The sequence below is a fragment of the Corticium candelabrum genome, chromosome 7, assembly GCF_963422355.1.
Source record: "Corticium candelabrum chromosome 7, ooCorCand1.1, whole genome shotgun sequence".
Lineage (NCBI taxonomy): Eukaryota > Metazoa > Porifera > Homoscleromorpha > Homosclerophorida > Plakinidae > Corticium > Corticium candelabrum.
The window spans coordinates 4560133-4582913 of NC_085091.1; the positions used below are offsets into that span (position 1 = coordinate 4560133).

Below are 22781 nucleotides of genomic sequence, written 5' to 3' on the forward strand. Positions count from 1 at the left end.
AGAAAGTTTGCATGTTTAATTCCAAGACAAGGTTTCAACAGATAGGTTTTTATTGTCTAGCTAGGACGCGGCGTTTCAGTACAGTCAGAAATCTCCGTTGGACGTGTTGCTTACCAACGCGAGGCGCCTACGGATACAATAAAACTAGTAATCGATAAAGGATAGGGAAATGCAAAACGTACAGAGGCTTGACGTACGCCCCAAACTGACCAAATGATATTGCATGTCCAAAGTGCTACTGATGTGTTACACTAGGAGTAGGCGGGTGTGACCACTGGCCACAACATACCACTTTCTCACCTTGTTGTACGCAATTGTAACTAATTTAGAGACGCAAGAGCTGGTTGTACCAGTCTCTGTTTGGTAGTACCATGAGCAAAACGGACGTCGTCTAGACGTTCTCCGCCTGATGCGTGATTGAGAGGCACTTCCCACCTAGTAGTTAGTCCAATAACGTACAACGCGCTTACTATAGATGACAGCTCGTAGCCCTCTGCAAACACTCCGTTAGACTCACAACTACAGTCCTACACGTGCACGTGTTGAAGTAGCACAAAATTTAAAAGGCTGCTGCAGAAGCTTGTAAAGACTGTAGTTAGCAAATTGCAGTCCAAACGCGGTATCTACGAACTGCACTAGTCTTGACAAAACAGGATCTCACAGTTCTAATTAGCATTCGTAATTTACGGTCGCCTCTCGTTTATGATGTCATTAACCACCTGCCTACGCATGCAGTTGTCACCCACGCACGTCAAACAGCTGGAGAACAAAAGGCCCTTCATTCCGTTCGTTTGATCATTTTGAGTTTCAGCTTGGTCTGACCAAGATGACGACACAATATTTGCTTCTTTCATCATTTGGACTGTTTGCGACCTTGAGCTGTGTATCTTCACTATCTCTTATTATTCCGTGAGAAGACTATACATTGGCAAAATGGCTGTGTTTCTAAAGTCGGTTTTACGTTTCAGGCCTCCCAATATTAGTCATGTCGTGGCACCAAAAAGTGTAGCGCCGGGAGAAACGTTTGTTGCGTACGTTCACGTAGAGGACATTTTCAGGAAGGCAAAACAGTCGGTGTCTGTACACGTGACACGTTCTACTGGCAGCTCTCTTGCTTCAAGCAAGGAAAGAACAGTAATTCCAGGTAGTGAAATATTGATTTAGCTTATTTCAAATAGTCATGTCAGATGGGATTTATGTTCTATAGGTTCATTCAATGCATTTTCACTGACGGTGTGTCTAGACACGTGTTACTCTTCCACCTGTCTTTGACTATGCATGAACTTACTCTTGTTACCTTGCACCATAGATTCCTGAAGATGCTGATCCAGCTGAAGGTCCGTACAGCATCGACGTCAAGATGACAACGCATATGCAAACGCTGGTGACCAGGAATCTACCACTTACAATATCTGGCAAGAACAGAATCATCCTCATTCAGACAGACAAACCTATTTACAAACCGGGAGAAACGGGTATAAAATCAACCTCTAGATCGATGATGTTATTAAGTCTAATATAATATACATCGTTTTTCAGTTATGGGAAGAGTGATTGTTCTTGACCGTGAGACGAGGTCTGTGACAGGAGCAGTTACCGTCACCATCGAGGTGGGTGTGTTCACACTTTTAGCGCGAATTTATGCTCTACATGCTTCATTGTGCTATAGAATCCTAAATCATATACCATTGGTCGTTATTCCAACATCGACTTACAATTTGGTGAGTGCCTAAATTTAAGAGCATTAATTAATTAAGTAATAGTGATATTACCAACACACTATAGCACAAGGTATTCGGTGATCAATAAATTTGAATTAATATATCTTGCGCAGGTGTTGGCAAATTTGAGTTTCCGTTGTCTTCTGAACCCGTCCTTGGAACACACACGTTATGTGCTACATACGAGGTAGAAACGTTTACCAATTGATGTGTCTAACGTATAGTCTAAGACTTTCTGTTTCTTCAATTATAGGGTTTGCCTAAAAATCAACGTTCTTGCTTTACTTTTGAAGTTAAACGTTATGGTAAACTGTGCTCATTCTAATCAAAATCCAGTTTATTGCAATAAATGCTTTTTGCAGTTTTGCCCAGATTTTCCTGTTTGGTGGCCCTCACTAATGATGTCATCGATTGTGTCACAAGAAAGGTTTGCTTCACTGTTTCAGCAACGTAAGCATCTATCCAATTACATTACAAACCTCTAAAACGTAATTGATAAACTGTTTTAGCTATACTTACGGTCAGAAAGTTAGAGGAAATTTGAAAGCACAACTGACTCCTAATTATAGATGGTTACGATGTCCTCTAGAAGAAGTGGTTACAATGCGCGAGGTCAGATAATGTGTTTAACTAATTAATTAATTAATTAAGTTCTGAAGTCTTTACCGATTAACCGAATTTTTTTATAAACAACAAATTTGCTATTAAATATATAATATTTGATGTGTCACTATACCCTCCATAATGGGCAAGTGTGGTCTTTACGCCATCTAGCCCAGCAGGGTACATGTTTCTGTGTATTCCACATGGCGATTAGTAACTAGCCAATTAGATATAGATTGCAGGAATTACGGTGACCGCAAACTCGGTACAGCACTCCTAGGGATATCAATGATCTCCAGGCGCTGAACGTCATCGTCAACTGATTATTCACCAGACAACAGAAACTCCCCAAAGACCGAAACAGGTCATAGTACTATGGACAAAGCTAAAGAAACCTGAGAGAGAAACACAGACAGACAAGTTTCATAATTTACTGTCGTCACTGGGGTTTGAACCCCAAAACCATGGAGTGGTAGCTACTGTCGCTAACCACAGAGCCATTGCAGCGACTTAATGTTATTGTAACTATTATTTATTAAATTTAAATTATTTATTAATTATGCATCGGCAAATTTATGGGAGAAATTCTTCTTGTGGCTACTAGGAAATGTAGCATGAGACAATTATTTCAATACAATGCAATGTCGAGGCTCGGTAACATACAATATAACTTCGTATATAGAAATCGAAGTGTACATGTATAATGTTGAACTAGAGAGCAAATGCTATTAAATACGAGTTACTATTCTGTGTATGCACACCGTGAACCGTGAATTCAACTTTTTTTACAGATCGATGGAACAACTAAAGTGTGTACGAAGTTCTGTACACGAGGCTGTGGAGGAAAGCTAGACATTGATGTCAACGTGACCGATCCGCAGTCTCAAACAACCGTCCAATGCGACGGACCGACAAGTATCACAAGAAGCTACAGACCGAACAAACTGACGTTTATTCAAGAAGACAAAACATTCAGCCAGTGCCACTACACCACAGTAAAAGTAAAAAACAAGTAGAAGCTATTTGAATCGCTATCATTTCTAAGTGTTCTCTTTCTAGGTTGCAGCGTCAAGTTTGACGGGAACTCCAAAGTATGCAAATGTAAGCCTGACGGGTACGATATACACGATGGACAAAAGCGGATGTCAAAACAAGAAGTATCAATCGCTGACAGCTATTTATCAACAGACTGATAGAAGTGGCGTAGCAACATTTAATGTTTGTACTCCATGCAACGCCTTGTCTATTCGTTTTGCCGTAAGCAATAAGTTTTAAAGCTTACAACGTTAATAATGCAACCGTGTTATGTAATTAGGCTTCTGCAGTCCAGACAACAGGAGAAACAAATCGTTTTGCTAATGCATACACTTCTCTAAATATGATCTATGCTCCCGAACGAATTGTGTTGTCAAGCAACCAAAAGCGGGTAGAGGTATAACGTAATTTATTTCATTTGTCTGGATAGTGCTTTGTGGTGACGGTTTGTTTTGATGCAGGTCGGTAATACAGTATCTGTCTATGCATCTTTTTCTAGCAAAGCAGTTGCAGATTTTTATGTAAGTCATTACCGTCTTCATTAAAGAGTAGCAAACGATATTTACGTCATCTACACTTATCTAGATTGTTAGCAAAGGTAAGATTGTCAATCATGGTCAGTGCTTACCTACAAGAGATGAGAATGTCAGAAGCAAACATCAACAGTTGTGTGAAGATGGAGGCATAAAGAGAACTTGTTCATTCTCATTTTCTGTGACGTCATCGATGGCTCCAAAAGTTACTGTTATTGTCAGTCAGAAGAATCAAGCGGCTTCACGCATCGCTTTTGATGTAATTGAGAATACCAAATCACAGGTCAGTTGCCCCGCAGCCTGCAGGTGTCTTACTTTGTATTACAAGCTTGTTCTTTCTAGATGTCACTTGAATTTCAAGAAGAAGAAGTGAGACCTGGCGAGAAAGCCCATTTACTAATACAAGCGCCTGTCTCGTCATACGTGGGTGTAGTAGCAGTAGATCAAAGCGTTTACCTTCAGCAAGACAAGAACCAACTTACAACAGCTAAGGTTACCTTATATGTCTTGTCATTTCTAAACCATTCCATAAACAGTCGTTTGTCTTTCAGTTGTATGATGAGATTAGACAGTTTGATGAGCACAAGCCACTGGCCATCAAGAGCTACGTTTGTGGCTGGTATGCATACTGGAATTGTTATTGTGACTGCTATGGATATTCCAAAGGAGGAAATCCACCTTTTCCACAGCCGAGACCTCTGTCTGCATTAGGCGTAAATGGTCCTCCTGGAGTCAAAGGAGACGTAGGAAAACCGCAACCAGACATTATCAGGCCTCGTAAATGCTGTGCACGACGTTGCTATGATGTCATTTACTCTCCTCGGTATTGTTCTTACGTCAAAGCAAGCAGCTACTTTACCGTATGACTAATACTATCGATTGCAAGACAGACTCTTGTTACTAACCGAAACGAATTTGCTATTTATTTTGCAGGCTTCTGGAATTAGTGTGTCGGACAGTGATACGACGTCTCCGACTGAATGCTCGAAACCATCACCTCCACCCAAACCTGAAGTTACATACGACTGTTGTTATCAATGGCCATGTTAGAAATCCTGCAGGTGATAAAACAAGATTTTGTTTTATAATTTTTGAACTTTAGTTTGGCGAACAAAAACCCTCGGTGGTCCAATTGGTCTAGCTGGCAGATTAGATGTACCATTTGCAGCTCCAATTCAAGAGGATCGTCTACCAGGTCCAAAAGGCGAACCAGGTAAAGCAATTGACTCACCGAACGTTGCCAATCTTTTAAATCCAAGTCGTGTACGAAAATACTTTCCCGAGACTTGGCTTTGGTTTGAGATGGAGATGAAGTATATCATTGATTTCTATTTTGTCTTGTTGCATTGGCTAATCAATTATATTGTTATTCAGTAATCATACACAGACAAAGGAAGTTACTGTGCCTGATACGATTACGTCTTGGGTTGCGGATGCTTTCTCTGTTTCACCGTCAACGCACATGTCAATAGCAAGACCGACAACTTTGAGAGTATTCAAACCATTCTTCATCACTATCAATCTGCCCTATTCGGTGATAAGAGGAGAGCTAGTAGAGATCACTCTCACCGTTTACAACTACTTGGAGACACCACTAACAGTGAGCGACCAAACGATTTCATGTTATCTGCCATTGCGACACACTTTTTCCTAGGCAAATGTCAAGGTCCTAGTCGACAGCAATGATCTACGAATAGTGTACGGAAAGGGAAACAAGACAGAGCTAAATCAGGCTGTTAGAACGGTGACTGTTCCTGCGAGCGCAGGCAACTCCCTATCGTATTACCTCCTACCTCTCAAGAACGGCCACCTGCCTATAAAAGCCACCGCCAGATCGACATCCGCTGCAGATAGCCTGATACGAAATCTGTTTGTCGAAGTAATCAAAATCATGATTAAAATATAAATTTGTAATCTAACTCTCTACTACTGTTGTTAGCCTGAAGGAGTGAAAGAAGAGTATGCCCAATCAGCCCTCCTGTGTATTGAAGGTATATATATATTTAATTGTGTTATAAATGCTTTCAAAACATTAACGTTATTAATTGCAGATACTCCTACTCCCACCACCAAACTCGACGACGCGTCTGATGACGGTGTGAAGTGCATTACAAAACGCTTCAATGCATCTCTCCCACCAGACTATGTTCCCGACTCAGAAAGCGCAGAAGTTTCGGTAACAGGTTTATATACATTCATTTTAACAGCGTATCATACAAATATAAGGCAATAACAACTATGTATATATTCAGCGAATTACATGGGACCAACTATTAGCGGTCTCGAAAGTCTTTTGAGGTTGCCAACGGGCTGTGGTGAGCAGAACATGCTCAACTTTGCTCCCTCCGTCTACATTGCTCGCTACCTCGACACAATCGGAAAGCTTGACGCTGCAACGCGCAAGAAGGCTCTCCACTACATGCAAACAGGCAAAACATTAAATGCTCTCAGAATTTACTCAAATCAATTAAAAATACCTTGTTGTATTAGGCTACCAGAGAGAGTTGACGTATCAGCGTCAGGATGGATCATACAGCGCATTCGGAGATCGCGATCGTTGTGGAAGCATGTGGTATGTTGAACCAACAAAATGTATTACAATTTCTATAACATTGTTTATCATCTTCTCGTCAGGTTGACCGCGTTTGTATTGAGATCGTTTGGTCAAGCGGACGGCCTCATTGGAATGTCTATCGATAACAAAGTACAGGAAGAAGCAATCGACTTCATCATATCGAAACAGAACGACGACGGTTCGTTCCCGCCGGTGTGTGGTCCAATACACAAGGAGATGCAAGGATGCAGCGGTGGTGGTTGTTCTCTGACCGTCTACGTCACACTGGCGCTTCTTGAGGCTGGACTACAACCAAAGGCAACAGCAAACGGATATTATATGCTCAAGATAAACTGCTAATACGTTTTGGTGTAGGATAAAGCGGTAACGGCGGCTCTGAGCTACTTGACAAACAACTGCATACCGTCCAACTGCAGTAGCCCGTATAATCTGGCTTTAGTCGCTTACACGTTGACAAAAGTCTCAGGATACGAGACGAACGCGGACGCAGCTCTCGATTCGTTAAGAAATTGTGCCAAAACAGATGGCGACCACACTTACTGGCAATACACACTTTCTCCAACTTGTGAGAACAAGTGGGCGTGGTCCCATTATTGCCGATCGAGCTCTTGTGACGTGGAGACGAGCGCCTATGCGTTATTGGCGTTTGCGAACAGAGGAAACATCGCGTATAGCCTACGAATTGTTCGCTGGCTACTCGAGCAGCGTAATCCGAGAGGAGGATTTAAGTCCACACAGGTTGGTATCAATTGATCTATAGTATTTATAACACGGAGTGTCACTAAGTGTTTGCTATTGCGTTTATTGTAGGACACTGTGGTGGCACTTCAAGCTCTATCGGAATATGCCCAGTTGACTTTGTCTGACGGGCGCGTTTCGGCAACAGTGCAACTTACAGCTAGTGGTCTAGACCAAGAGCTAATTATCGATTCCTCGAATGCCATGCAAGTACAAACTGTCCAGGTTGACTCCAAATTTGCAACAAAATTGTTTTGATAGCAAAATTGAGTAAATGTTTGTTTAGCTTCCCGTTCTTCCTACCCCCATCGAAGTGTCTGTTTGTGGTAGCGGTTGCTTGTTAGCCTCACTCGGTGTCAACTACAACGTGCCCAAACCGGACGAGATCGCGGCATTCGAGGTGTCTGCCGTCGCCACTGTTCAGAAGGGATCATGCAAATACGTCGTCAGAGTCTGCAACAGGTTAGCTTTCATTGCACGTTATATACCTTCCCTCTATACAAAATGGTTGATATAGGTGGATCGTCAATGATTCGGATAGCTCCAACATGGCGGTGACCGAGGTTACATTCTTTTCCAGTTTTGCACCAGTGCAAAGCGAGTTGAAGCAGGTTAACTACATTGATTAATTAATTAATTAATAATAACTACAAAAATTATTGTGTTGATTAGTTGGTGAAAGAAGGGCGATGTATGATCAAAAGAACAGACTTTAAAGGACGAGTTCTTAGCGTTTACTTTGATGAGGTACGTCAATTTTGACAAATAGACAGAAGTCTAGTCTTGGTTAACACTGTCTATAATGTTTAGGTGACCAAAAGAAAGTGTTGCTTTGACGTAACGATGAAGAGGATTTCAGTGGTCGAAGACCTGCAAGGTGTTCCCGTCATTACGTACAACTACTACGAGCCCGACCAGAAAGGAGGAACTATGCTGTACCCTCGACAAGATTGCGAATGACACATAAAAATTGTACTTGACGTTGAATAGTTACGTGACGTCGACTGGTTGCTAAAAATATATCTTAGAGCAGCCTTCTTACTTAATTAGACTTTAAAATCGAGTGAGTGGTTTTGAAAAGACTTTCAGTTTTTGCACATGTTTGCATGCGATTTGAACTTTTTGGGTAAGCTAGAGATCTCAGGACAAACAAATCTTGTGAAAGTTAGTTCTCGTGTACCTTACGACGACTTTGGAGACTCACTTTTAATTCATGATGACATGCGAATTGCAGCGCTAGAGGCTAATTGAACATTTTCCTCCCAACTACTCTAACAGCTGTCTCATTTTCTCCCGTTAATTAATTAATACTTCCAGATGACCTTGCCAGAATATAATTGTACGGTATTTCTTGGCTGCTGTTCTTCGCCGTCCAAAACGTTAACAAAATTACTGGAGTAGAGATTCTATATAATACTATCGTGGATTACAGAAAGCCCATAACTGAAAGCGACGGTGTAGACAAGACCTCAATTTCTTGCATATACTTAAGTTTATGTAATACACATACTCGCCCCGTTCTTCGTACGGGCAAGATACTGTAGGGTTCTGACGGAGGACGCAGTCAGAGCGTGTTTAGACACGTCACGTGCAATCTTTGTTGCAAAGTTTCATGCTGAATGAAGTCGAATCTAGCTCTTCGCACTTTTTTCGATAGAAATCTATACACTCTCCATGTAGCCCTTGGTGCAGGAAACGTCTTTGTAATCCGTGCAAATGCAATCTGAATTTGGAGAGAAACGAAAGCGCTAGAACAGTAGCGCTGCAATCAACAAGAAATATTCGATTGCTCGAAGCTTTGCGAAGAACGGCGACGCGTACAGTCTAAACAGGACTGGTGTAGGCGTGTGTTCGAATTTACTAACGTTTGCGCAGCGGCGTAGCGTGGCATGTTCGTATTTCAGTTACCAGGAGAGCTGCAAAATTGGTCTGGAAGTTTGAAGTACATAGACCTATAGAGTCGACAATTGGAAATCGTAGAGTTTGCATGTATTTGATCAATTACCAGTGACATAAGATGTTTACGAGCTAGGGGAGGGGCTGTACCGTGTAAGTCATCACGAGTAAGAAAAAACTGTCTCGCTTACCAGACCGTATATACATTTGTAAAAGTAACTGGCACAAAAATTCCAATTTATTTACTGAGCGAAGGGCTTCAACCCCCTAGCCGCCGCTTATTACGCCGGTGATAACCTACCCGGTAGTTATTGCCGATTATAGCGAGGCTTCTAATCCGGGTCGCACAACAGACAGGGGCATAGTCATATGTGAATCTCCATCCAACTCTCGGAATATATATCCGCGCGCGCGCGCTCGCCCGAACCTCAAATATCTCTTCCTTACGACCACGTTTCATTTTAGGACTTTCTTCAAAAAATCATTTCCGTGTCTGTGATATACCGCTTTAGTTTTATTCTGTGTAATCTCTTGTATTCTAATCTAATCGAGGGCAACAATCAGTCACTAACACTCTTTCTGTAGCCATGTCATATGCAGATATGTTTCAAGAAATGGGACTTATACATCGTTGCCAATATACCGTCAATTTGCAAGAAACAGTCACTCCTCAAGCTGTGGCCAGTCTTAGAGGAATTCCCTATCCATTGATGGTAAGGTAAAAGAAAAACTGGATTGAATGTTAAGATCCGGAATCGTTGAAGGAGTTTTCCAGCCGACAGACTGTGTCAGTCCTATCGTTCCAGGGCCGGATCCAGGAATTTTTGAAAGAGGGGTTGACTCGGTAGCAGTTATTTATAGCATTACTAATTTTCTCTTTTCTAATGAAATTATATAAAATTATTGAACCACGCCTATTGAAAAAGAGGGGGTTGCAACCCCCTGATCGTCCTGTCTGGATTCGGCCCTGGGTTCCTGTGCTCAAAAAGGACCGTAGCGTGCGTATTTGTGTAGAATATACGGCTGTAAACAAGGGGTACAACGAGGAAGATTTTAGTTACCAGTAGCAGAAGACCTGTGCCAAAATGCACGGTGCTTGGTATTTTACTACCTTTTACGCCGCATCAGGTTCTGGCAGATACCTTTGTAAGCCAGTTGTTCTAGTCTTACCACATTTATTACACGGTTTGGGAGATTCCGATACACGCGTCTGCTATTCGGGATTACATCAGGACCTAAAGTCTTCATCGTGTCATCAAGAATATGTTGCCTGATATGTAGAGGAAACCGATTGCTTTATTGATGACATTGTCATCTGGGGAAGCACCCATGCGAAGCATGACCAAAGATTACAGCACGTCTTTAGACGTTTTGAGAGAATGGTCTGACTCTCAATCAGTCCAAATATTCCTTTCGTCGCACGGAGATAAAATATTTGGTTATGTCCACACACAAGAAGGCACCCGAGCAGATGAAGAGATTACTAGAGTGGTAGCGTCCATAGAAAGGCCGAAAAACCGCGAAGAACTACAACGGTACATGGGCATGATCGTGTGTCTAGCAAAGTTTTGCCATATCATTCGCACGTTTTTGCTCCTTTGCGTACCCTGCTGCGAGACGACACAACGTGGACGTGGACCCAACATAAGGAAACGCTTACCATTAGCTCCAGGCAACGATCACCGCTCCACCAGTTTTGGCGTTCTTTTCGTCTCAGGCGGACACGATCGTGTCCACTGATACATCGTCATAGGGTATAAGCGTGGTGCTGCTCCAGGTTGAGAGTGACGGTCGCAGGGCACCTGTTTCTTACGCCTCACGGGCCCTCGCGCCCGCAGAATAGCACTTTGCGCACATAGAAAAAGGAGCACTCGCCATGACGTAGGCGTGAGAAAAATTTAAATGATGTCTTTTGGAAAGCCTAACGCCCTCTGTGGTCGAACCAGACGATTATGAACATGCAACCTCTAGATCAGTGCCCGCCTTGCATACAACGTCTTAAAATGCGGTGATGAGGTACCTCTTTCAGGTAATGTATGTTTTGGGAAAGGAACTAACGATAGCCGATACCCTATCTCTGAGCCCCGTTGACAAGAGTGACGAGACTCTGAGCACATAAATTTACTTACAGCAGTCCGGCTAGTTCCAATTTTATGAAAAATAGAATGCGGAAAGAGACGTTAAAGGGCCCCCAATTATCACAGTTGTTGCAGATATTACAAATCCACTGGCCCAAAAAATACATTATCTAAACATTGAACTACGACAGTTTTGGAATGAGCGTCACTTACTCACAGAAGTCACTGGTATTGTACTTCGGAAAAATAAAATTGTGATTCCAACAAAATATGCATTGACATGATCGAAAGAGGTTAGGAAGCTCGTCTGGGGATTGCTGACATCAAGCGCAGGGCCCGACAAGTTATCTGGTGGCTGGGTATGGATGTCCAGATGGAAACGGTGGTCGCTAATTGCGATTTGTGTGCCGCCATCGGAGAGAGCAGCGAAAGGAACCCTTGCAAGTCTCTACCCTTTCTGAACTACCGTGGCAAAGAGTATCCGCCGATCTATTCCAACAAGAAAATGAGCAGCATCTGGTACTATTCGCGGTTCCCCGAAGTATACAGCCTTTAGCAACTTCAGTCTCATGACGTAGTAAGTGGCCTCAAAGAAATTTTGTCGCGCTATAGGAACTTCACTCAGAGTCTGAGGCACCGGGTCACAGTTTGTGAGCGACGTATTTCGTCAATTTTCTCAAAAGTATGGCTTTCATCACACGATATCGTCTCAGCACCATCCGCATGTCAACGGATTGGTGGAGCGGTCAGTACAGACTACTAACGTCTTGTCAACAAAGGCATCAGAGGCCGGTGGGAATTTTTACTTTGCCTTGTTGGCGTATAGAACATGCCCTTCCGAGGCTACGACATTCTCTTCTGCTCAGCTTTTAATGGAACTTTGCCTCAGAACTAACTTACCTTTAATGTCTTCTGTTTTACAGCCAGCAACACCAGCTCTAATAATCAGAGATCAAACAAAGAAAAAACAGCAAACCAATTACTACAACAAGCAGCACGGTGTTCGACTCTTGCAACTACTGCGTCCGGGAGACGCAGTATGCTCTGATATGGGACAAGCCAAGTCACAGCTGAAAAATCCCAGCAACAGTACAACGCCAGATTCATAATCGTTCGTACAGTTCCGTCTACCAGGGCAGGGATAATACTCAGACGTAACCGAAAACAACTTTAGCGTCGTTCTCCAGAACGAGCGTACACGCGAGACCCATATGAGGATGATATAGACAAAACATTTTGGGATAGCACCAGTCAGGAGAAGGAGGAATAAAGAAGCAGAAGCAAGCACATAACTTGTCAGGAAACCAACAAGAGATGCTAACGACTCGTTCTGACCGCGTAATTTGCCCTCCGTCTTGGCTGACAGACTATTATTAACAGTGTAGGTTAATCTAGTTGATAATTATGTAGACTTGAGTTGCAGGTTGAAGTGAGTAACAGGCTAATAGATATAGGTTGTGTAGCCTAGGGTTGCCAACCTTGCTGTAAGGAGTGAGATGTGATATACGGGTCTTGAGTTTTAATCCGGGTAATCTCTTGTAGTCTAATCTAATCTAGTAGAACTAGAACACTGCGTGTACGCTACGTCTCGAGAACACGTACCACAGTGTCCAACTACAGATCAATACAGAACGATTCGTGCAAGTGACCAAACGGCGACGAAAAAGCCTCATGAAGTTCCGTCACGCAATCCTTTGTATTATAGCTATGAATTGTGTGTACTTGACAACTCAGAAACACCTTCAGAAAATGATTGCCAAATACAGTCAACTATTTAAATATCCTGTGCTTTACTAGAAGTTTGCATGTTTACGGTAATTTCCATGACAGGGTTTCAACAAGTACGTGTACTGTCTAGCTAGGGCGACGCGTTCAGTAGGCTACCGTGGACGGTCAGAAGACTCCGTTGGACGTGTTACTCACCGACGCGAGGCGCCTACGGTCACCGTACAACTAGGTATCCGTAGGCGCCCACGTTGGTGAGTAACACGTCCAACGGAGTTTTCAGATCGTCTACTGAAACGCCGCGTCCTAGCTAGACAATACGTATTTGCTGAAACTCTGTAATGGAAGTAAACATGCAAACTTCCTAGTAGTTTAGATTACGTATATACGCCTGGTATAGGTAGTCGTCGTTTCGCGATCGTGCTCAAGGCAATTGAAATGTACAGTATAAGTATGCTGTCAGTAACGTTGTAACGACAGTGGTATTGTATTTACTGACATAGATATTGATATTGGCAAACATTGACTATCAACAATGTTTGCTGCAGCACAGTGTAGTAAAGGATTCGATAGCAGTACGGGACGTGTGAATAGTTGACTGTAGGTGGCATTCAGCTAATAAAAGTATTTCTTAGTTGTCAAGTACACACAATCTCTAGCTACAATACAAAAGGATGGGACGACGGAACTTTATGAGGCATTTTCTTTGCCGTTTGGTCACTTGCACGAATCGTTCGTGTATCTAGCCCTGTTGATAGTCAATGTTTGTCGATATCAATTTGTATGTTAGTAAATACCATACCACTGTCGTTACTACTGAACTGAGTGCATACTGATGTTGTACATTTTAATTGTCTTGATCACGATCGCGAAACGACTACTATAGACCGGTTGCAGTAGGCGTGAACCTACTCACGTGCGCACGTGCTGGAGGACACTCGAGACTTCACTTAATAGGGCAATGAAAACTTCTGTGTTGTTGTGGGTTGCGAAAGCCGTGCCGATCGTAACTGAGACATTATTTTCGTTTGTTTTCCAGCGATTGTGACAGTCAAAGCCGAGAAATTTGACAGAACGGCGACGATGGGCGTGGATCACTGCTATCAACAGAAAAGACCAGAAACAGGTAAGTTTGAAGTACACACGTGTCTTTTGCGATCACATTGTAAGCGTAAAATCTTCTGCAACGGAAGACCAAACAAATCCGGATTAGGTTTCTAGTCAAAATCTGTGATATTCGTCAAGGCATTCATTGACGACAGAACGGTACACGTACGAACGAGTACAGCAAAGGGATGCAAAGACACTGCGATTAGAAGAAGACAACGAAACCGTTCCTCCACTTGATTGCAGTGCATGTGCAAGCGAAATTACAGACGACATTGAAACTGATGACAATTGCAATTTAGTGAATGGGAGCGATAGCATGCATGCAGACCTAGCAGTAAAGATGTTGACACTGTCAAAGGCTAAAGAAGCCGTTGCACTGTCTTCAGGAGGAACTGGCAACAATATGCGGAATTTCGATTTTTATCTAAAGCAGTTTGCTTTCAGATAAAAATTCATCACGCGTAGATGCAGGTTTGTCGCTGTGGCCACACGTCGACGTCCTCGGACAACTCGCTGATGGAAATTTCGTAAAGGTCTCGACCATCAGCGTATTGCAATTTAGCGTTGTAGCGACGTCGGCTGTCAGAATCTAACAATCTGTCGCGATAACCGAAGAAACAGCTAGGCCTCTAACTTATCGAAAACGTTCCGGTGTTACAGTGATATGTGTTTCCCAGGGTTACAAGTTTTCCCGCACATATATCCCTAGTGTTTTGTGTGTCCCCCCGTCGCACACATATCACTGGACTGTCTACATCAAAGACACGACAAGAGCGCATGCTCCAACCATTCAAAATTGGCGCGCACGATGGATAAGGAACAACATGAGAGACTGGTCGCGTTTATTGTAAATGGAGAGTATCCAGACGGACTAAAGAAATCAGAGAAGTTTGTACTGAGGCGAGTGAGCAAGAGCTACTCGGTGAAAGATGGGAGGCTATATTACGAGGACAAAATGGCGGATGGACAAGCTACTCTCTCGCGCTTGGTGAAACAGGGGAGAGAAGAAGTGGAACGTGTATACACAGAATATCATTTATTAGCTGATGGTCATAAAGGACGAGATGCTACTATCGAAAAACTCGAACTACGATACTAATTGCCAAACTATTACAAAGAAATCACAGAAAAGGTAAAGTTGTATGGGCTTCACGATAGGAGGTGTAGGGAAGTGCGCATATTTGCCATACTTGAGTACAGAAGGCTATACAGTACTTACGTGTTGAACGCTGTTTTGAATTCTTTGTAATTGCTTTATATGACGTAGAAATTGCATTTTGTATCTTTAACTTTATTGATCAAATTATGTGACAGATGCCAGAGAAACGATCCTCAACTGCAATCTGCAGCTTTGCCATTGCAGACCATTAAAGTTCACCCAGAAGTCTAGTATCTTGTTGGCATGGACCTGATAGGACTTTTCAGAAGAGTAAAAATTGCAACAAGTATGTCCTAACAATCACAGATCACTTCAGGAAGTACGTAGAAGCTGTCCCAATACAAGACACGTCAGCATTCAATGTTGCAAGAGCAATATACAAGGTATTTATTATCGTTAGCAAGTCCGTTGTGTCAGTTTTCTTTTACATAGTCGCTTAATAGTCTGGATACCCAAAAATAGAAGATTTAAGTAATTTATTTCATTTTAAAAAATCACTAAAATTTAGTGAGCAGAGACTTAATTATACTAAGTGGGTGTGATGTGTTAGGTATACTGTCGTTATGGAGCTCCTGTTATCCTGATTTGTGAGCAAGGAACTGAATTTATGAACAAGGTAGGTAATGTGTATGTTGGTTCCACTGGAATAGATTTGATGTGTGCTAAATAAACTCTATTGGTGTATTATAATTCAGTTGAATGAAAACCTTCAGAACAAGTTTGACGTCAAATGAGAATTACACTGGCATACCATCAGCAATCTAATGGGTTGGACGAAAGAACAAATCAGACAATCATGAGGTGTTGTACCTGTGTTTATACTTGATTTCCATAGATGATGATTATTATTGTTGCAGATCTCTCTAAAATGATGTCTTCACCTGATGATGATGGGGAGAAGTACTTAGATTCGGGGATCTTTGCAACAAATACAAGTCGACAAGGCACAACCAACACCAGTCCATTTAGAATGATGTTTGGACGTGAGCCAAGGTTTCCATTAGAAGCTGAGAAGGCTGGAGATGGTACAGACATGAGTGATGTCAAGAAGCAATGGCAAGATTGTGACATTGAACAAGTGATAGACAGGATTATTGAAAAGCAAACATCTCTTTTCCGTGAAGTGGAGCAACGAATTACGAATGCGCAGGAAAAGCAAAAGGAGCAGTATCAAAGACGCAAAGGGATTGTTCAATATCTATTTGAGATTGGATGTAAGGTCTTAAGACGCAACATGAAGCAGAAAACCAAAAAGGAGCACAAATCTAAAGATCGATGGCTTGGCCCCTACACTAATGCAGAGCTCTTAGCAACATCATGTTTTCTGGTAAACAAACACAATGACAGACTTGTGGATGCTGCCCAGGACCTGCTTAAAGTATAGTTTTCAAACGTACCTGGCTTTCAGAACACACTTCTTGGACAGAAGTTTTGATTTAATGTTCAGCCATCAGAGTTTGTCCAGATACTTCACAATGGTCAGAACTACTGGTTAATGGTGTCTACTATTGGTTGTGGCCCTGGTGAGATTGAAGTATACGACAGTGCGTCCAGCAACCTTACTACTTCTTTGAAGAATCAGATTGCATCTCTCCTGTTTACTCCATTGCCATGCATCACAGTCAGGTGTGTAGAAGTATTTAAATACTGAATACTGTTTGTAATGTAATACTCAGTATTGGTTGATTTAATTCAAGGTACATTGATCCTCGAAGACAAACTGGACCATCAGACAGTGGTCAATTTGCAGTGGAAAATGCCAGAGCTCTGTGTTCCGGCGAGCAACCAGAAGCTCTGATGTTTGATCAACATTCGATGCGAAAACATCTATTAACTGGACTAGAAACTGGCAACCTCCGATTTTTTCCAACAATGAAAAAGAGAAGAAGATGGAAGAGAGTCACATATGAATGTCAAATTGAAGTGCATTGCTCTTGTCGAATGCCGGAGACAATGGCGTCTACTATTTTTCAACGCGAAAATGCAAGAACTGGTTTCATTTGAGTACTTGCGTGAAGGCAGAACTTGACAAAAAGCAGTGGCTATTTCAGTTGTGTGTCTAGATAATTTTAAAGTTTTTCAGGTGATTGGAAGACATTTTAAGTGTTTTTCTGTAATAGCTTTATTTAATTAATATTCTAAATTCAAGTAGCAATGCCACAATTTATTGGAAACACAGCACTAAATTTTTTAGGTGTGTTTACCTACACTGTTAAAACAGAGGTGTTCTACAAACTCCAAATTACGTGCAAAGATGCTGTCGCTATACTAACACTCGCAAGCGTGCGGGAAAGTACCACAATCTGGTGTAACACTGTTACACTATTTCATGGTGCTTAAAACAACTTTCGTTTAGTGTTACCCAAACAACAAAAAGATGTTTATCTTATTCTTTAGTAGGCTGCTATTAGCACCATTTTCTAAAGGCGGTCTGGAGTCCGCGGCCAACGGTTCTGGCACGTGCACATCAGAAAGATTTCAATACCATTGCTTGTATTTAAACATTTAAACCAAAAATAGTAAGTCAACACACTACACAAAAAGCAAACACAATTCATCAAACAAAGTTCCTCATTGCAATCCAGCTAAAAAACTAGATATCACTGGAGCTGAAGAACATCCCAGTAACATGACGTCCAGGCACCAGTAAAAAGTTGCTAAAGATTGAGGGAAATTTGTATTGAAAACATAAATTACAGCAAGCAATAGGGCTGGACGGCATATGCTGTTGCTGCACTGAATTTCAAACATGATGATGAGCTCGAATGCCAATAACTTGGCTTGGTTTGACTGGATTGCCACATACAATCAAGTATGGAGCAACTTGAGAAACCTTGTCTACTGTGAACTCTGCATCATCACCTTCCTAGGAGAATACACAAAAGGCATAAGGTATCCATATCCAGTGGACCACACATTAAATATGTTCTATGTGGCATAACATATTATTGCATACTTCACAGAATTAATCTACTTAACAAATCTCCTAAATGTGTGTGTGTGTGTGTGTGTGTGTGTGTGTGTGTGTGTGTGCGTGCGTGTGACGTTTTTAGCTCAATTGGTTAGAGAGAGCATTTTAAGAATAAAAACATCCGGGACCTTTGGGTCATGAGTTCAAGTATGGGCTGGGCATGACGAGTATAAATGATTACCTGGTCATTGACTGAGGTGGACAAGACGGCTGGCTTGGCAGAACATCATGCAGTATGGGGACATGTGGGCTTGAGATCCAGTACTGAGACTGCGCCAAAGTCAGTGCCTTTGGATGCTCTGGCCAAGTACCTAAGGGTACGTCAGCGCAGCCTAAAACTTGAGTAGCGCTGGAAGCCCACCTAGAAATAGGCTGGGGGCGCTGTCTTCAGTACTCTACTGAAGTGTGTATCCATTTGTGTGTGTGTGTGTGTGTGTGTGTGTGTGTGTGTGTGTGTGTGTGTGTGTGTGCGTGTGTGCGTGTGTGCGTGCATGCGTGTGTGTGTGTGTGTGTGTGTGTGTGTGTGTGTGTGTGTGTGTGTGTGTGTGTGTGCGCGTGTGCGTGTGTGTGTATTATACAATAGTGCAAAGATGTCGCAGCTAGTAACTTTGAGGCAAAGTGTCTATATGTTGCAAAATATAGATGTACGACAACAGTAGAAAAATTTCATACTGATAAATACTTGATCACAGCATCTATAGCTGGTATTTGACGTTTGCATGACAATAGTACATGAGTATGACCTTCATCAAAGCAAGGCACTTAGAAACTGCATAATGAATTGCATTAGTATCAACATCAATTACCTTCTACATTCATATTCAAGAGATCGTATTCATATTTTCTGACTAGGTCTTTTGCCACCTGCCTTCAACTCTCTTTGTCCTTGGTTGAGTTATCTTACATGTTTCAGACCACTTCTCAGAGGGAGTCGACAAGAAAGTCGATTGTTCATGATGTCCAAAGGCAATAATATGTCCAAGTTCACAACCAAGCTAGGAAAAACATCAACATATTAATTAACTTGTACAAGATGTCACACGCAGAACCAGAGAAACAGACACACATGCAAACACACACACACACACACACACACACACACACACACACACACACACCACATACACACACACACACACACACACACACACACACACACACACACACACACACACACACTTCACTTCTTCACTTCACGCTGCGTTCATTCCAATAAGAAACGATGCAGGCCAAGGTCACTTAGGCTATATCGGAGAAGTGTATGTTCTCTGACAGCAGAAATGCTCGTGGTTGTGGAGACCTTGTTGGCGGAATGTTTGGTGACAGTACTGACATTGACTAGTCAAGGACTGACCATGTTTCTGTCTCTGGTAGTACACAAGGCCGGCACACCATCAAAGCTGCAGTGTAAAGCAAACTCTGATGTCGTTTGCCTTGCTTCACACACACACACACACACACACACACACACACACACACACACACACACACACACACACACACACACACACACACACACACACACACACACACAATGCTGAGTAAATCTGAGAAACTGTGATGAATGCAAACAAGACCAAACATTTTGAAAAAATGAGAAAACTGTACGGTTGCCGTACAAAAAAGAATAGAAACAAGACCATGTAAGGTGTGCTGTGAAATCTTTCATGAATTCACTCATACAGACTGAGCAATACATCATCCCTACATTGCACCATTTTCCAAGGTATCACATAGTGTTTAGAAAATGGTGCAATGTACGGATGATATATTGATCAGCCTGTATGAGTGAATTCATGAAAGATGTCACAGAACACCCTACATCTTTCTCATTTTTTCAAAAGGTTTTTAATCTTGTAATATACAATGGGACATTGTTACACTATCACATATGAAACAATCTTACCGATAATCAGATATATCAACTTTGACTTCTTGTCGAATTGGTTTCTGCATCTTGCTGGAAAGCTGCACCATCATCAGCTCAATGGCAGCAAAGCATCTGCAACCTACACACTTACAAGTGTTACCAACACGTAAACCTAAATCCATTATATCAGTTATACCTGAATTATCAATGTCTTTAAACTCAGCCCCACATCTCTGTTCAAGTTCAATCATTCATTTTCCACCCACTTTGGTTTCTTGCTGCCCCATCGCCAAAGTCTTGTGCAAGAATCATTCCACTTCTCCATCATGCTTGCAGTAAAGATTAGCACAAAATGCGTCCGAACTCTGAACAAAGCTAGACAATGATTCTCATCTGATCATTCTAGCAAATATGTATTGATAAAACCACATTACATGTTACAAGACATCCCATGCATACACAGTGTTACCAAGAACAAGGTAGCAAGTACTAATAATCAGAAATAGAGTGTATAGGGTTATGTGTTTAAAACTTGAGACAACTGGACATTCGTCAGGAATCAATGATGCAAGCCGTGGTTCAACCAGTACTCATTTTCTTTCTGGGTTAGGCGAGGTTATGGAGGATTAGGAATGGTTAGATTAGGTTGGTACACTGTTTACAGTTAGGCGGAGCACCCACATTAGTCAGGGTAAGTGAACCACTCGCCACTAACACCAGCATCAAATTAATTAATTAATTAATATATCATAATTACTGTTACCAAATTGTATTGCTAACAATACACTATGACACTTTTCAGTTAGGTGAAGCACCCAACTTAGTCAGGGTAAGTGGACCACTCGCCACTAACAGCAGCATCCAACTAATTAATTAATTAATATGTCATAATTACTGTTACCAAATTATATTGCTAATCATACACTATGACACTGTTTTCAGTTAGGTGAAGCACTCAACTTAGTCAGGGTAAGTGAACCACTTGCCACTAACAGCAACATCCAAATAAGATAATTAATTAACTAATCATAACAATACATTAGAACACTGTTTTCAATCAGGTGATGCACCCAATCTAGTCTCGACAAGTGATTCACTCATCAGAAACTGGAGTGACATATTTTTTGCTCTTCTAGAAGTACAAGAATTGGTTTAATTATAATTAATTAATTAATATAAATTCTTTACATTAATTAATTAAAATAAATTTAATTCTAATTTAAAATTGATTAGTTAATCTATTATTTATACATTTAGTCTACTAACTCAATCATATTAGGCTACTCCAATATAATTCATTGCTTCCCATTTCCCGCCCGCGTCCTTTTGGGGGACCGCATGCTCTATTTGATGAAGTGTCTACTTTTACGAGCACGTGACAGAATCACCTGACTCAAAATGGCGGTCGTGAATGTTCCGTGGTGTGGTTGTCGAGGAATCTCCTTTCAGTACGTATAGTGCAGGCATCACGCACGAATGCAGTGCGTACATCTCGCAAAGAAGGAAGGTAACACCGTAGACGAAAACGGACGGCTAGCGTAGCCCGCGACGAGGCGCAATCGGTTTTTGCAACAAACTCCTAGTCTACAAGTTGGGAAGTTGAGCGCTATACACATGGCAATTATTATTGTAAATACTGTACCTTGCATCACTGTCTTTTTCCATAATGTCGCCGGCAATCCACGCTCAGTTACTCACACGTTAGGTATACGGGATTTCCTGCAATTGAGCCAGGTAGGGTGTTATTGCTACACCTCCTGGCGTAAAATTTGCACCGATATCGGTGCAAAATTTTACATCCTCAGTAATAGCACTGAAAGGTGTCACTAGAGAACTTTAGTTCTAACAGTGAGTAAGTGTATGACTTGACACCAAGGTGTAAGGCACAAACAAGGGCTAGAATAGCACTCGAAGGTGTAGATAGAGCACTTCATTTTTAACAGTGTACAGTTTATGTAGTACAGTACAGTATACCTATCACTACTTTAATATTAGTTGCGTGCTGCGTGTGTGTGTGTGTGTGTGTGTGTGTGTGTGTGTGTGTGTGTGTGTGTGTGTGTGTGTGTGTGTGTGTGTGTGTGTGTGTGCGTGTGCGTGTGCGTGTGCGTGTGCGTGTGCGTGTGCGTGTGCGTGTGCGTGTGCGTGTGCGTGTGCGTGTGCGTGTGCGTGTGCGTGCGTGCGTGCGTGCGTGCGTGTGTGTGTGTGTGTGTGTGTGTGTGTGTGTGTGTGTGTGTGTGTGTGTGTGTGTGTGTGTGTGTGTGTGTGTGTGTGTGTGTGTGTGAACAACAACTATATTTATTGGTGTATTAGCGGGGGCAGACAAAACACTAGGGTTATGTGTGCCAGGAAACTTCCAACCCAGGGAAACACATATCACTGTCATTGTTTGTTGTCCGTCCAGTGACATGTGTGCGAGGACACACAAGAAACTAGGGATGTCTGTGCGGAGAAACTTGTAACGGAGGAAACACGTATCACTGTAACACCGACTGTCCTCCACGCGTGGTTTAGCTCACGTGAGTGCAACCGGTCTATACCTACCAGGGTTAGATACGTAATCTAAAATACTAGGAAGTTTGCATGTTTACTTCCAAGACAAGGTTTCAACAAATGCGTATTGTATTGTCTAGCTAGGACGCGGCGTTTCAGTACAGTCAGAAATCTTCGTTGGACGTATTACTTACCAACGCGAGGCGCCTATGGATACCGTAAAACTAGTGATCGCTAGAGGATAGGGAAATGCAAAACGTCTAGAGGCTTGACGTAC

The 22781-nt window shown here is 42.1% G+C and overlaps 1 protein-coding gene and 1 long non-coding RNA gene across 3 annotated transcripts; one reads left to right on the top strand and one right to left on the bottom strand.

The window, feature by feature from the left end:
- The first annotated feature begins 788 nt into the window (after positions 1-788).
- LOC134181916 (alpha-2-macroglobulin-like protein 1) lies at positions 789-8373 on the top strand. The gene is made up of 32 exons (XM_062649203.1): positions 789-909; positions 969-1144; positions 1208-1233; positions 1310-1475; positions 1540-1610; positions 1670-1721; positions 1835-1908; positions 1975-2026; positions 2084-2171; positions 2231-2333; positions 3116-3325; positions 3384-3581; positions 3640-3756; positions 3821-3880; positions 3945-4175; positions 4235-4384; positions 4444-4752; positions 4826-4937; positions 4995-5205; positions 5267-5492; positions 5547-5771; positions 5832-5883; positions 5944-6075; positions 6145-6321; positions 6383-6464; positions 6527-6764; positions 6822-7205; positions 7278-7430; positions 7492-7667; positions 7723-7816; positions 7878-7952; positions 8016-8373. Exons 1-32 carry the CDS (start codon positions 827-829, stop codon positions 8163-8165), a joined length of 4653 nt encoding a protein of 1550 aa, XP_062505187.1. The 5' UTR covers positions 789-826; the 3' UTR covers positions 8166-8373.
- Positions 8374-17649: 9276 nt separating this feature from the next.
- Positions 17650-22033, bottom strand: LOC134182102 (uncharacterized). 2 transcript variants are annotated; one of them, XR_009970266.1, is made up of 7 exons: positions 21657-22033; positions 21403-21598; positions 20211-20416; positions 20051-20153; positions 18951-19139; positions 18817-18887; positions 17650-18039 (listed from the first exon to the last, which is right to left on the bottom strand). It is a non-coding gene; the product is annotated as an uncharacterized LOC134182102 (long non-coding RNA). The 2 variants fall into 2 exon arrangements; XR_009970265.1 differs by lacking the exons at positions 21403-21598; positions 21657-22033 and having other exon boundaries at positions 20211-21387.
- Positions 22034-22781: the final 748 nt, after the last annotated feature.

Coding starts and splice junctions, on each gene's coding strand:
- LOC134181916 (XM_062649203.1), top strand. CDS start 827: ATGACGACACAATATTTGCTTCTTTCATCATTTGGACTGTTTGCGACC. Junction 2,027..2,083: donor TTTTGAAGTTAAACGTTATG/GTAAACTGTGCT, acceptor TGCTTTTTGCAG/TTTTGCCCAGATTTTCCTGT. Junction 4,938..4,994: donor CTGTTGTTATCAATGGCCAT/GTTAGAAATCCT, acceptor TTTGAACTTTAG/TTTGGCGAACAAAAACCCTC.